The sequence below is a fragment of the Vanessa atalanta genome, chromosome 22 (assembly GCF_905147765.1).
Source record: "Vanessa atalanta chromosome 22, ilVanAtal1.2, whole genome shotgun sequence".
Lineage (NCBI taxonomy): Eukaryota > Metazoa > Arthropoda > Insecta > Lepidoptera > Nymphalidae > Vanessa > Vanessa atalanta.
The window spans coordinates 719,735-735,186 of NC_061892.1; the positions used below are offsets into that span (position 1 = coordinate 719,735).

The 15,452-nt window shown below is 39.0% G+C and overlaps 1 protein-coding gene across 1 annotated transcript; it reads left to right on the forward strand.

Annotated features, from left to right (window-relative positions):
• The first annotated feature begins 594 nt into the window (after positions 1-594).
• On the forward strand, positions 595-14,124 carry LOC125072757 (cleavage and polyadenylation specificity factor subunit 1). The gene is made up of 28 exons (XM_047683441.1): positions 595-1,005; positions 1,345-1,565; positions 1,713-1,886; positions 2,822-2,985; positions 3,300-3,439; positions 3,586-3,696; positions 3,962-4,143; positions 4,212-4,359; positions 4,480-4,893; positions 4,984-5,099; positions 5,197-5,335; positions 6,068-6,207; positions 6,302-6,406; positions 6,701-6,838; positions 7,284-7,475; positions 7,787-7,969; positions 8,485-8,614; positions 8,717-8,895; positions 9,201-9,415; positions 9,492-9,638; positions 10,125-10,197; positions 10,532-10,684; positions 10,953-11,147; positions 11,910-12,024; positions 12,134-12,238; positions 12,761-12,890; positions 13,234-13,342; positions 13,992-14,124. Exons 1-28 carry the CDS (start codon positions 843-845, stop codon positions 14,070-14,072), a joined length of 4,362 nt encoding a protein of 1,453 aa, XP_047539397.1. The 5' UTR covers positions 595-842; the 3' UTR covers positions 14,073-14,124.
• The last annotated feature ends 1,328 nt before the right edge of the window (positions 14,125-15,452 follow it).

Genomic DNA, 15,452 nt, shown 5'->3' on the forward strand with positions numbered 1-15,452 from the left:
AATTTTATTTTAAAAACATTCAATACACATGTTTAAGGTACACAATCATATGAGTTGTGAGGACGATAATAGTTTTAGTGATTTAGAAAAGAATCTGCGACATTTTAATGTATTATTTAGGATAACACAAACTGTGAAACTTCTGATAGCTATTTCTAATAAACTTATAATAACTAAAAACTTATACCAAAAAGAAAATCGTGACAAAAATATGAATAATGTGCCAGTTTATATTTTTTATAATAGTTATACACAAACATAAAAAAAATTCAAAATGTTCCACATTATAGATGTTTTCTTACACAAACATAAACCAACACAAAATATTACTGCTGCGTAGTACATATTTCTTTATATTAATAAATAAATACATACATCCACTATTTATGTTTTATTCAAAATATATGCCGAGATAATGTCTTGTTATAGTTTTATTATTAAGTATAAAGATTGCAATAAATAGATAGTAGAGAAATATAAAATCTAATTCATATAACCTTATTTTTGTACATTATAATTAATTAACTCGGGTTTGCTTTTCTTGTAAGCAGGTTTTAAAATCAGGCAATGTGGCAACTTTAAAGTTAGCTGTCGTCTGTCTGGCTCTGGCGTCTACTGACATTTGATGTAATTGTTTTATGTTTAATGTTTTGGCAAAAACGGATAATTTTGACTTTTGAAACTCTTATTACTATATTTCATTGAAAAACAAGTTGAACAAAGTGCTATTAGTGTAAAATGTTTCATATATCTGTACTAAAGCCTGTTGAAATTTAAAAGCTTAATAGTCAACTAGTATAAATATTATTCTAACCTCAAAGATTATTTAAGTTTTATTAAAAATGTTTTCCATTTGTCGGCAAACTCATCCTGCTACGGGCATTGAACATGCAATAAGTTGTTGCTTCTTCAATAATGATGAAGTATGTCTTATTACCGCTGGAGCAAATATTATTAAGGTTTTTAGGCTTTTGCCTGAAGGGCACACGAAGGAGGTTAATGCCGGTATGTATTATATTTTTAACGTAATTATTAATTAAACGTTGATCTAAATTAAATTTCACTATACTTGCCATTTTTAAACTTATGGTTTTCGTATATATATACAAAGTAAAGTGAAAAGTTGGAAATATGGAAATTATATTTCGTTTGAAGTAAAAAAGTAGCAAATTTTGTTATTACTAGTTAGGATTTATTTTATTATCTCACAATTTAAAACAAAATAAAAAGATGCACCTTTAAATCCACAAATATATTGATGCAACAATTGTTTATATAAGGCAATAACAATAAAATGCATGTATAACAAAAATCTACATTTGTTAACTTATAAACATGTTTTAGCTGGTCAACCAATTCCGCCTAAAATGAAATTAGAATGTTTAGCAACATATACTCTATGGGGCAATGTGATGTCTATTGCCTCTGTAAAATGCCCGAGTGCTGGTCGTGATTTATTGCTTGTTTCGTTCAAAGAGGCAAAGCTCTCAGTATTGCAATATGATCTGCAAACAAATAATCTAATAACACTTAGCATGCATTACTTTGAAGAGGATGATATGAAGGTATGTCTTATTTTATACATATATTTAACATACATAACATAGTTCTTATATGTTAAAATTATTAAAATACAAGATTCTACACTTTACATTTAAAAAAAAATTTAGATCAGTTAAATTTTTTTCTTAATTTTTATTTAAATATTCTAGGGTGGTTGGACAACTCATCCACATATACCCTGGATCAGGGTAGATCCCGAGTTTCGGTGCGCTGTCATGTTGTTATATGGACGGAAATTAGCAGTATTACCATTCAGAAAGGATATCACTTCTGAAGAAGGTGATCCTTTGGAGGCTAAACCATTGGCTGATTGCAAGAAAAATGTAAGACATTTATTATATATATTTATTCTGTAATTTGTATACGCTAAGTTAGTTGTATGTATTTTATTTATTTAATTTATGAGTCTCCAACAAAAGACACACTAAGTACATAAACCAAAAATTAAACAATATAAGGGTTACGAAATTGTGTGCTCCTTCAATAATAGGAGACAACAGCATGCACTATTAAGCAAAAATTTTGTAAATACAGTTAAGATAAAAAGTGAAAAAATAATATGTAGCAGTAAAAATCAAATATAAATTAGAAACTTAAATTTAAGGAATAGTTTTTAATTTAAAAATAAGTTTATTAATCAACCTTTTTTATGTTAGCTTAAAAGTTTAGTGAGACACTCTGAACTTGGACCAACTGTAACAATGAATATTGTTTTCATTATTATTCCTAGGAAGTGTGTTACATTATCTACAGAGCCTTGGAACAGCAGCATTATGTCCTAAGTTTGATTGAAATGTAGGAATATTAAATAGGTTATATGCTTTTATACAGGGATGATAAAATATTATAGGATATTTATCTTTAATACTCTATTATAATTGTGACTGTTATATGTAACAACAAAATGACAAGTCATTTACTTTTATATAATATATATAAATATGAAACTTGAACTTTTATGCTGACAAGTTCATTGGTGGGAACTAAAAAAGATCTATTATTGTAATTATGATTCTTGACATGTTTATTTATGTTGTATGACATTATATATAATAGAAATAAACATATCAAGAACTTTTTATAGTGAGAAAATCAATTGATTTATGTAATCTAATGTATTTTTACTCTTCCTGCTATTGAAATATAGTATAGTAGATAGTGGCCTTGCAGCAAACCATTACAAACAAGAGCAACAATATTTCTTCTTCAATTGTGCACCAAGATTGACCCTCTTCTTTATTTTTCCTCTTGTTTACAGCAACCAGCACAGCCAATGACTAGAGCCCCTACACTGGCATCTTATGTCATTGTATTGAAAGATCTTGATGAAAAGATAGACAATGTTCTGGATATACAATTTTTATATGGATACTATGAGCCGACACTGCTATTGTTGTATGAACCTGTTAGGACTTTCCCTGGGTATGTAATTTTATTTCTTCATTGTAATAAACTTGATGATATATTAAATATTAATGAAAAAATAAACCAATTATCTTTTCACTGAATGAACTAACCAACAATTCTTATTTAATACTACCAACACAAATGATATTGAAATTTGCAAGCTATTCATAGCCTCATTGATCTGAAATCATATAAAGCCGTTAGTCCTGACCTCTGGACTCATACCTCAACACTATATCTCCTGCACTGTTGACTTCCACGGAAAGTGGTTACCATGCTCGGTATCAGTCAGACCAACATCATCACAATCATATACTATATCTTTTCAGACGCACAGCAGTACGTAGCGATACATGTGCGATGGCCGGTGTCAGCTTAAACATGAGCGCCAGAGTTCATCCAGTCATCTGGGCCACTGGGGGCCTGCCTTTTGATTGTATACAGGCTGTTCCAGTGCAGAAGCCACTTGGCAAGTTCCACTTTTTAGTTTTTATTTTGATAAAATGAATAAAATATTTGTTTAACCTTATGTGATCTGGATGGATGATAATACTATTATATTTTATTTTCAGTTTTCTATGCAAGTGTATATTTGAAGTGCTATTTTTTTTTCAGGCGGATGCTTAATAATGGCTGTAAACTCGTTAATATACTTGAATCAGTCCGTTCCGCCATATGGTGTCTCGTTGAACAGCATCGCAACCCATACGACCAACTTTCCATTACGTGAGTACCTATTGGAGTAGTACAGAGAGTATTTGAAATTTCATAAGCGAACTCTAAGTTTGCATTAATTAATATTTAAACTTTTAATTTAAACTATAGCCATTTTCACTGAATTATAATTTCTATAAAATTATAATTCAGTGAAAATGGCTATACAAGTGTGTTCTCCAGCAAGTACACCCTGTTTCTTCCTATGGGATGGTAATCCAGTAGAAGCGTAGAGAGCCTAGGATAGCGGCGTAGCTATATACCGCTGTGTCCGCAGGCATCCAGGAGGGCGTGTGCGTGACGCTGGACGGCGCGCGCGTGGCGTGGCTGGGCGACACGCGGCTGGCGCTGGCGCTGCGCGGCGGGCAGCTCTACGTGCTCACGCTGCTGTCCGACTCCGTGCGCAGCGTGCGCAGCTTCCACCTCGACCGCGCCGCCGCCTCCGTGCTCACCTCCTGCGTGAGCGCCCGTGCCCTATGTCGCTCCTCCTCCCCCGACCAGAGTTCGACACGCTTTTCCGCTTGCAGATGTGCGTGATAGAGGAGGATTTCCTGTTCCTCGGCTCCCGCCTCGGGAACTCCCTGCTGCTGAGAGTCACGGAGCGAGAGAATCGGATGCTCTTCTCGGTCGATAAGCCGCTGGAAGCCACGGTCGATCTCACCGTGTCCGAGTCAGGTAATATTTCAATCCTCCTGTGAATCTATTTACCGATTTTTGATGATACGAAGTTTTATGTTTCTAATCCTTTTTACAGTTTTTATTTTAAAAATTGACGACAAATGTATATTTTTTCAGATAGGGAAAGGGAAACGACCACCGCGCCCCCCGCCCCCAGCAAGGAACCCCAGAAGGAGCCGGCGGACCCGAGCGCCAAGAAGCGGCGCATGGACACGATCACGATCAGCGACTGCGTGGCCAGCAACGTGATCGAGATCTCGGACAAGGACGAGCTGGAGGTGTACGGGTCCGACATCCGCACGTCGACGCAGCTCACGAGCTACGTGTTCGAGGTGTGCGACTCGCTGCTCAACATCTGCCCCATCGGCGACGCGTCCATGGGCGAGCTGCAGCTGCAGGCCGAGCCGCCGCGCCGCGCCGACGCGCCGCCGCTCGAGCTCGTGTGCTGCAGCGGCCGCGCCAAGAACGGCGCGCTCACCGTGCTGCAGCGCTCCGTGCGCCCGCAGCGCGTCACGGCCTTCGACCTGCCGGGTGAGGCGCCGCTCGTCACTCCCGCTGGCTCAGCGGCCTCGCCTGCTCGCGCTAACCTGACCTAACCCAACCGCACCGCTCCTTGCGCAGGCTGCGTGGACATGTGGACGGTGATCGGCGAGGCGGGCGAGGGCGGCCGAGACGCGCACCGCGATATGGAGGGCTCGCACGCCTACCTGCTGCTGGCGCAGGAGGACGCCACTATGGTAAGCGCTCTCGGTTAGTCTGTAACGAGTAATAGCGGTCGATCTAATTTATTTATGAACAAAAAGTGCCTAATTCTATAAAATTCCTTCACTCCAGGTCCTGCAGACGGGTCAGGAGATCAACGAGGTGGACAACTCGGGGTTCATGACGAGCGCGCCCACAGTGTTCGCGGGGAACCTCGGCAATAACAAGTTTATGGTGCAAGTGACGACCTGCGCCATACGACTCGTGCGCAGTGAGTGGTCGTGACGCCAATGCGTAAATAAATTTATACCAGGCTAGCAAAACTCGGCTGATATTATTCTGGGCATATAACTTATATACCCCTGTGATACGATGTGCTGAAGCGACATCTAGTGGCCACTCGTAATGAATTAGATAGCAGAAAATTCTCTCTAAAAATATACATATATATGTCAGCTGTCATTGTAAGCGTTCAAACACTGTCGAAGTATAAATATATATATAAATATGTTCATATAATTTAATGTTTATGTAAGTATGTTCTTATGATAGTTGTAAAAATAAAATATCATTTCATTTTTAAACACGAATCTCAGTTCTGAAGCACTGAAACAAAGTCAGATTATGTAACTTGGTTTTAATCTGAATGGTCATTGGTTGATGGCCGGTGACGTTATTGACGACCAATGGCCATTCAGTATTCAGTTAGGTGGAAATCTAACATTGTTTTATTTTTTCAGAATGAGACGATAAGTTATCCTTTCCACTGATGACATTTTACTATCGACGTTCCGATTTCAATTTTGTGGTTCTATTTGTCTTTTGGTTTTTATCGGCCATGCTCATACTAAGTTACACTTTTAGACAATGAACAGCAAGAGGTAGAATTGAATGCATCGTTGGTCTTTCTGTATATATATGACTATACGGGTAGCATTCCGACGCCGGCAACAGACCGTAACCCTGTGTTCGGTGTCCGAGTGAGACCTGTGCGTGTGCGCAGACGGCGCGCTGGTGCAGTCCATCTCGCTGGAGTGGTGCGCGCGCAGCGCGTCGGTGGCCGACCCCTACCTGTGCGTGGTGTCCACGTGCGGCCGCGCCCTCGTGCTGGCGCTGCGGGAGCTGCGCGCCAGGGACGCCGCGGTGAGTGGGGGGGATTCCCTAGAATGGGGTATCGCTAATGTTATTTACAATAATGTGTAGTAAAATAAAATATAACGTAACCTGACGCGGGCAGTCGGCGCGGCTGGCGCCCACGCGGCAGGCGGTGGCGGCGCGGCTGCGGCGCGCCGTGCCCTACCGCGACCTCAGCGGCCTCTTCGCGCCCGCCGACGCGCCGCAGGTACGCCCGCCGGGTTCGCTTTACTTCATAAAAACCTATGTCACTTCTGCCTATTACTGCACCTAATTGAAAGAAACGCGTGAGCGTATGAATTGCCCGGCACTTACGACGTTTTGGTCGTGAGAATATTATTGTCTATGAGCGATCGAGTGCTGTATGTTTTAATATTTTCATTAAATGACGTAATAAATATTAATTATTGCTGTAGCGAACAGTTTTGACTCTTACCTATAAGTGTGATGACAATATGATATACCTCTTTAATAAAACGTTTATAAACTAATATATACACAGGTTAAGGGCGAATTTACTGGTAAGATGAAAGGGAAGAACGTAAAGGCGGAGGGATTCAAGCCAGACACGGTTTACGAGTTGAACGATGAAGACGAGTTACTGTATGGGGGGGACCAAACGCCGGCTTCTATGGCCAGTGTGAGTATATATTTCAACAATAATTACTCATATATTCTTGATATATATTATATTTTTAATATAAAATATTGTTATGGTGATTAAATTATTATTCATTGTGGAATTATTTATATAATATAACTAACTTGGTGATAGATCTTTGTTCAAGCCCGTCTGGGTAATACTTATTAATAGTAATGGTTGCTGATGCATTGGTGTTGCGAGTAATGTCTGTGGGTAGTGGTGACTATTGACCATCAGATGGGTCATCTGATGGTCAATAGCCCGTTTTCCAACCGATGATATTAAAAAAATGCAGAAAGTACTAAAATTAATTATATTATGAAGTGAAGCCGTGGCCTTATGGCTATTATTAAATATAATAAAAAAACTGTCAAAATCGCTGGCGTAATCCCGCCTCATGTCCGATAAGTGATAAGCTGGCAAGTTTCCTTCGTCCCGGCAGATCCTGCTGCAGGAGCAGTCGCTGAGCGCCGGCGTCCCGCGGCGCGCGTCCCGCTGGTGGCGGGGGGGGCTGCAGGAGCACAAGCCCTCCTACTGGCTGTTCGTGGTGCGCGACAACGGCAACCTGGAGATATACTCGCTGCCCGAGATGCGCCTCGCCTTCCTCGTGCGGGACGTCTGCGCCGGCGAGCGGGTAGCGCCCCCCTCTTGTAGACTCTTGTAGCGAGTGACATCACACCGATTTAGTAATAACACTGCGAGCTGTGTATTCAAAAAGACAAGTGTTTGTTTACTCGACTGGCTAACGGCACAAATATTTGTTGAACAATGTTTTGGCCGAAATATTTATTATATTGAATAGACAGCGCGATTCAGGAAAGTTACATATTCAATTAGCGCCATCTATGATGAACAGATGAAAAAAAAAAATCCAATATTATAGTAATCGACCACTGTTTAATAATAAGAAAAAAAATATATATAAAAGTCCCATAAAAATTTTAGGTGTTGGCTGACAGTCTAGAATCAGTGCCGATAATGACCGAAATGGCGGACGAGGAGGAATTGAATACTGGCCACAGCACCAACGTCGACCGCCTTCAGGAAATCTTAGTCGTTGGTCTGGGGTACAAGGGCTCCAGGGTGCTGATGCTACTGCGGCTCGATGACCAGCTCATGATTTACCAGGTAAGGAGGTGATTTTTTACTTTCGTCCCGTAATTTGATTGGTAATAAAATTGAAATGAACGTGCAAGATAATACGTAAAGTTTCTGATTTGATATAATTTTGAATAATGTAACAGTATTTATTTTATTTTACAAATTTTGTGAAACTTTAGCGGGCTCGACAACTACCTCAATGTAAAATTTAACTCTTTTAAATCGATAAGGATAATAAGATATGTATTTAATTAGAAAAAAAAACCCGCTGAGTTTCTTTCGCCGGTTCTTCTCAGGAAAGGCGTTTCCTTTTCTGAACCGGTGATGGTGATTTAATTTGACTATGAATAAGTTAGTGTAATGCTTCTATATTTAATAAAGGAATTTAAGTTATAGTTTGAAAAAACAAGATCAATAAATATCTGTACTTTAGACGTCAGCACCGTTTAGCATTAATCACACATAGAGTTAGACGTAAAGTGTACAAAAGCCGGCGTCGGTGCGCACGGGTAGTCACGGGCGTCAGTGAGAGTGAGTTGCAGGCGTACAAGTACCCGCGCGGCAACCTGAAGCTGCGCTTCTCGCGCGTGTCGGCGGCCTTCCCGTTCGGGTACCGCGGGGGCGCCGCGCGGCCCGCCGACGCGCCCGCCGTGCGCCAGCTGCGGTACTTCGGTGAGATATATTTCACTATTCTAATTTTGTGATTTTACTATTTCATTTTACGACTTGAAAAAAACACAGCAAAACTAAATCATGTTTATGTTATTTTTACAGGTAACGTGGGTGGTTACAATGGAGTGTTTATTTGCGGTCACAACCCCTACTTCCTACTTTTGGGTGCTCGAGGTGAGCTCAGATTGCACCCCCTATGTCCCGACGAGGGATCGGTCTCCTCGTTTGCGTCCTTCAACAATACCAACTGTCCGCAGGGATTTTTGTACTTCAATGCTAAGGTAAAAAATGCTCACCTATTATATTGAAAATAAATTGTTGCGTAACATATATGTTATATTTCTATAGTTATTAATTTTTTTAATAATATTCTTCTACTAAAACTAATGAGGTCATTAGCAAACCGTACTATATGATGTTTGTTCCCCGCAAGAAAAACGAGTCATTTATACATGTGAGGAATAGAAAAGATCCAAAAACGTATCCTTGAGGTACTCCAGCAGCAACTCTGACACTAGATCATTTTCTTCTTACACCAATCTTCGCTTCGAATTGTACTGTTACGCACCCCGCGGTGGCGCCGCAGGGCTCGCTGCGCATCTCGCTGCTGGCCACGCACCTGTCGTACGAGGCGGCGTGGGCCGTGCGCAAGGTGCCGCTGCGCGAGACGCCGCACGCCGTGACGTACCACGCCGAGTCGCGCACCTACTGCCTCGTGTGCTCGGCCGCCGCGCCCTCGCCCTCCTACTACCGCTTCAACGGCGAGGACAAGGAGCGCGCCGACGAGAACAAGGGCGACCGGTGAGCCCCCCCCCCCCCCTCGCCGCTGCCGGGTGGAGCGAGTCGCGGCCGAGTTGTGATCGGCTTGTTGTTTCAGGTTCCCGTACCCCATGACGGAAAAGTTCGCGGTGATGCTGTTCTCGCCGGTCTCGTGGGAGGTGATACCGAACACCCGGATAGAACTGGACGAGTGGGAGCATGTCACTTGCCTGAAGAACGTGTCTCTGTCGTACGAAGGCACTCGGTTAGTATTATAGATGCGAATGGCCTGTACACTGCCAATAATAAAAAAATAAACTATCATAATTCAAACAGCACATGTTACTAAGATAGAAAAAAAGGTTTAATTTTAACTACACAGTCGTGTGATCTCACAAATTGAATAACCAATTTCAGTGACTTCCATATTTAAAGTCTAAAATGTTGCAATAAATAAATTGGTTTAAGTCTGTATTAACAAAATATATTTGAATCTTAGATTAGAAATTGTTTTTTTTTTTGTAACAAAACTAACTACACTTGCGGTTTTAAAATATCGGTCGATTTTGACACCGAATAATAAAGACTTTAAAGACTACCATTTTTTAAGTGAGTTTGCGACGAAAACCAAATGTAAACCCTATATAGATGACCCTAAATATTTTACTTATTTAATGTGTACCATATGTATGCAAATTTAGTATTATTAATATTGGTGTGGTCTTACTATTAATTGAAACTTTGTTCCCAGGTCTGGTCTGCGAGGTTACATCGCTATAGGGACGAATTACAACTACGGTGAAGATATTACTTCTAGGGGAAGGGTAGGAATTTTATAACATTTTTACTTCTGAAATATACTTCTAAAAGAACCGTGAATTATAAACTTTTATTTCAGTACTAAATTATATCAACATTATATGAAAAAAATATTTCATGATAGATTTACATTTATATGCAACTCAAAATATGATAAAATAATTTGTACGGTTACAACACTATTTAATTTATACTTGGCGGTGAAGGAAATCCCCGTGAGGATTGCCTGTTAAAAAATTGTCATGTGGTAGGATGGAATCCAAGTCTGATGTGGATTACTAACGAGATATTATGAACAGTGTTAAGATACAATGAAAATAACATATCAATATTTCACAGATAATAATCTACGATATTATAGACGTTGTACCGGAACCGGGCCAGCCTTTAACCAAGAATAGGTTTAAGGAAATTTATGCGAAAGAACAGAAAGGTCCGGTCACGGCTCTCACGCAAGTTCTTGGATTTTTGATATCCGCTGTTGGGCAAAAGGTATGATTTGTTTTAATTTAGTTTTTATAATAATGCTCTATATATATTCTTAAGTAAATAATCCTCTAAATGCTAATGCATTTAATTAGTTTGCTCTCTCTTTTTGATATTTGGGCGGTAAAAGAGATAGTATTAGCTGGTATAATTTTTATTTAAGTGTAATATTGCTTTAGTGAACGACTTTAGGATGACTATCATATTTCATTTTATCGAAAATCATTTATTTTTTGCTTGAAAAAAATATTTTAATTTACATTTGTTTTTCCAGATCTATATATGGCAACTCAAAGACAATGAACTAGTGGGCGTGGCTTTCATAGACACGCAGATTTACGTACACAGGATGTTGGCTGTGAAGAATTTAATTTTAGTAGCGGATGTTTACAAATCAATATCGTTATTGAGGTACCAGGACCAGCACAGGACACTCTCGTTAGTGTCGAGAGACTTCAGAACGGCTCAGGTATGTTCTCTAATAAAATCAATCTCAATCTGATTGCTCGTTAGTTTACTATTTAGCTTATAAAGTCAAAGTCAAAATCAAAAATCTTTATTCATTGACAAGTGATTACTCTTGTTTATTGATAGTCAAAAATCTACCACCGGTTCCGAAATTAACACCTCGGGCCTGATAGAGACCGACGAAAGAAACTCAGTGTGATATATATATTTTATTTAATTTTCACTAATATAGTATAGTTCATGTACATTCAGGGTAAGGAAACCTTCGTCAGTTTTCAAATTCATTCCTTTATGAAGTCGTAAGCTCTTAGTACATTTTGAAACAAAAGCATTAAAGAGCAAACTGCACATAAAATTAAACTAACACAGTATGATAACTAGGTTCAAAATAGTGTACATTGCGACGCAATATGTCATACTCAATCGGTAAAGCAGATTATCGCGCATACTGAGCACACGAAAATAGACCTTAAGATGAAGTGAAGTGAAGGTGACCGAACCGACCGGTTTCTTACCCCAAATGTACAATAATAGCAAACACATTTTCGTTATTATTCGTTATATTATGACGTCACAGACTCCAATCTTCTGTGCTCGAAGCCTAGAAAGATCAGGCTGAGGCAAAAAAAAAGTTATTCAGTCTTAACTAAAAAAAAGCAGCTGGGATATGACGAGTAGCTTAAATGTAAATCTACTTCAGCACCAAAATATATATATATATATATATTGTTTCCTTGATAGTAATTACACTTTCGTAATACAGATCTACGACATGGAGTTCATGGTGGACAATACGAGTCTCGGTTTCCTGGTGAGCGAGGCGGAAGGGAATTTCGCCCTCTTCATGTACCAGCCCCAGGCCAGGGAGAGCTATGGAGGTACATCAAATAATTTACATCTTAATTGATTATTAGGATAATATACTCATATACTTAGATTGATTATCTTGTTTGGTTCAATTTTCATATTTTCAAACGCCCCCGACAGGCCAGCGCCTGATCCGCAAGTGCGACTACCACGTGGGGCAGCAGGTGCACGCCATGTTCCGCATCGCGGCGCGCGACTCCACCACCCGCCACTGCACCGTCTACAGTGAGTGTCCCATACACATAATGCACATTTTTCAATACTACTTGTGTCTGTTTTATACTACATTTACATATAACAGATACAATAACATAAATTAAAAACCTTTGAAAATAATACTTATACCCTATTCCAATGAAAGTAGAAAAAAGATAAACAAACGTTACATTTACGTATTTCATGCGATTTGCTAATAACACAGCGATATTTTGCACTACTTTATGATATTTTTAATTATAATACAAAACTATTGCACTTAATTACTTATTTCCATTTTAATTTTACTTCCAATATTCCGATACGGTTTTGTCGACGTTCAAAACGTCATTTTTTCGCTAACTCATTGTGAATATCATAGATTAATCGAGCTCTCGACCAATGATATCGCGTCAATTTGCTGTCAAATGTTGTTTGTTTGGCTTTTTTCTGTTATGGTTAGAATAGAGTATACCTATATCATAAAAAAGTAGTCACATGGCATATCATACTTTTCATAATAACTTAATCATTAAAAATACTTCTCTCCAGCGACCCTCGACGGCGGTCTGGGCTACGTGCTACCGGTCTCCGAGAAGGTTTACAGAAGACTGCTGATGTTGCAGAACGTGATGAATAACTACTGCTGTCATATCGCAGGGTTGAATCCGAGAGCATACCGGTACAAACTAGATATTTTATCTATAGATTTCATTTATAATCAATAAGCAAGCTTTTGGCAAGTCGACGACGCGTGGCTACCTCTAGCTACACACGTTGACATTTTATGAAAGTAACAGATTTTAAAAGTCCCACTACAGGTCAAAAACCATTATTCTCCTCCGAACGACTGGTTTCCATCTCTGACACTCGAATGGACGTTCATACTGTGTAAACGTCGACTGGGAAATGGAGCATTTCTCGGTCGCATAGGGCAACGTGAGCCGGGTCGGGCTTCCGGATATGTCGATGTAGGGCTCAGCGCCTTGGCACGGACTCGGCGAGTGAGCGTGAGTGTGTCGCAGGACGTACCGGAGCGCGCGGCGCAGCGTGGGCGGCGGTGCGGCGCGCGGCGTGCTGGACGGGGACCTCGTCGCGCTCTACGGCGGCCTGCCGCGCGCCGACCAGCTCGACGTAAGCACGCGCACGCACGCACACGCACACGCACACGCACACACGCATATGCACACGCACACACACGCACAGCCAACGCACGCTCACAGGCATACGGACACTTGCACACTCGCGCACTCACACGCGCCCACGGATATATAAACAAAAAGAAAAATATACAGAATTCATTTATTTATACACTCTACATACAATAATTAAACTCACTCACTATATGTATTATGGATATAAACCTTCCTCTGAATTTTATTTGTGCTCAATTCTAATCATATGGTTTATCTTATTGGTTTTATTAATTATTATTTATTATATAATAGTTTAAAAAAATGTATTTCTTTTTTTTAATTATTATGCTTATGTTTAATTCATATTTTCAATAATTACATTGTGTAATATGATAATGCGTGGTGAGACTACCTGTAAGTAGTAGAACTTTTGACTTAAAAATTTTGAAGTGTAATTTTTTTTTTGGATGTGATATTGTATCTACTGTTGGTTGTCCTAATGAAAATAAAATAAAAGATCTAAGTGTACAGACAGCGGGAGGCGACTGTGTTTTATACTATGTAGAGAAGCTGCAGTCATAACTATGAAAGTTGAACTCTTTGAAAGTGGTCGATTTTTAAAATATCTGTACCATGTATTTTTACAGATTGCGAAGAAAATAGGTACGAAGGTGGAAGAAATATTGGGAGATCTCTACGAGATTGACAGACTGACCGCTCATTTTTAGTTCTAAGATTGTCTTGTAAATATTATGAATTACATTATTTGTTTACTGCAAAGGTATACTTTTATTTAACCGACTCGATTCGAAGTGAATAATAAGATATATGGTCATACACACTATAAATTTTTACCTTTAGTTATCCTTAGTATTCAATATTATAGCATTAGAACGAATCAACAATTAAATAAGAAATTATTTTGTGTTTTATTTTATAACAGTTTGCGCTCATGTGTGCAGGGGGGGGGGGGTACTATATGTCGTTTTCTGTACTCCTGACAACGTATATTGATTATTTCATGACGATCGGTTCTGCAGTTAAGACAACAAATGTATATTATTTTTTAAGGAAGGGCAAGAGAGTCATCCCATGGTAAGTCATCACCGCCCATAGACAATGACACTGTAGAAAACATTAACCATCCCTTACATCGCCCACGCGACACTACTTTGGGAAATAAGATGTTATGTCGTTTGGACCTGTAGTTACACAGACTTACTCACCCTTCAAACCGGAACACAAAAATACTGAGTACTGCTGTTTGGCGGTAGAATATCTGATGAGTGGGTGGTACCTACCCAGACGGGCTTGCACAAAGCCCATCACCAAGTGATGATGTATTTTTTTTACGATATTTAACTTAAGGAAAATTATTTCTTATACGAGAATCCCCCTTACCCTAAAATGTAACGTGTATAGGTTTGTAATAATAATTAATTAAAGAAAAAAATAAAATACTTAAAATACATTTTCGATAAAAATGGGCTTCTTTGCAACGACCCGAAATAAGAATTTAAGGTTTGTTCTACGTTGCGCTATTGGATTTAACAGATATACATGTCTCAAAATTTCTTTGGACGTATACATAATTATAATAATTATACACAGAGATGAATTATATACAAAAATATAAAAAAGACCCACATATTCATATGAATATTCCTACATAGGTAATAATCCCTTTTTAATGTCTTATTAGTCTAAGGGCTGCTGGAGTGGAGAGAGTTAGGAGCTTTAGAAAGACATTGGGGAGCGTACTTGCTACTTCTTAACATAGATTATTTTATATCCTAGCCAGGAGTACACCATTAGTAAGTAACTATAATGTAAACTTAACAACATATGTCCAAAATATAACTCCGTAATGATCACAATCACTTTCTTTATTTTACTCTTGACTTTACATTTTCCTCTTTTTTCATTTCTTTTGTTTTTCCTTCAACGCTCAAAACCGAATGAATCAAATTACCGTATCCTCCTTCCCCGCACACATTTTTGTTGCCATTCACAAAATATAATTACCGGTAGACAATAATCTTTTATTATTTAAATTTATTTAAAAATAAATTGAAAATTAATAATTTAAAACATAAGATAAAATTCGG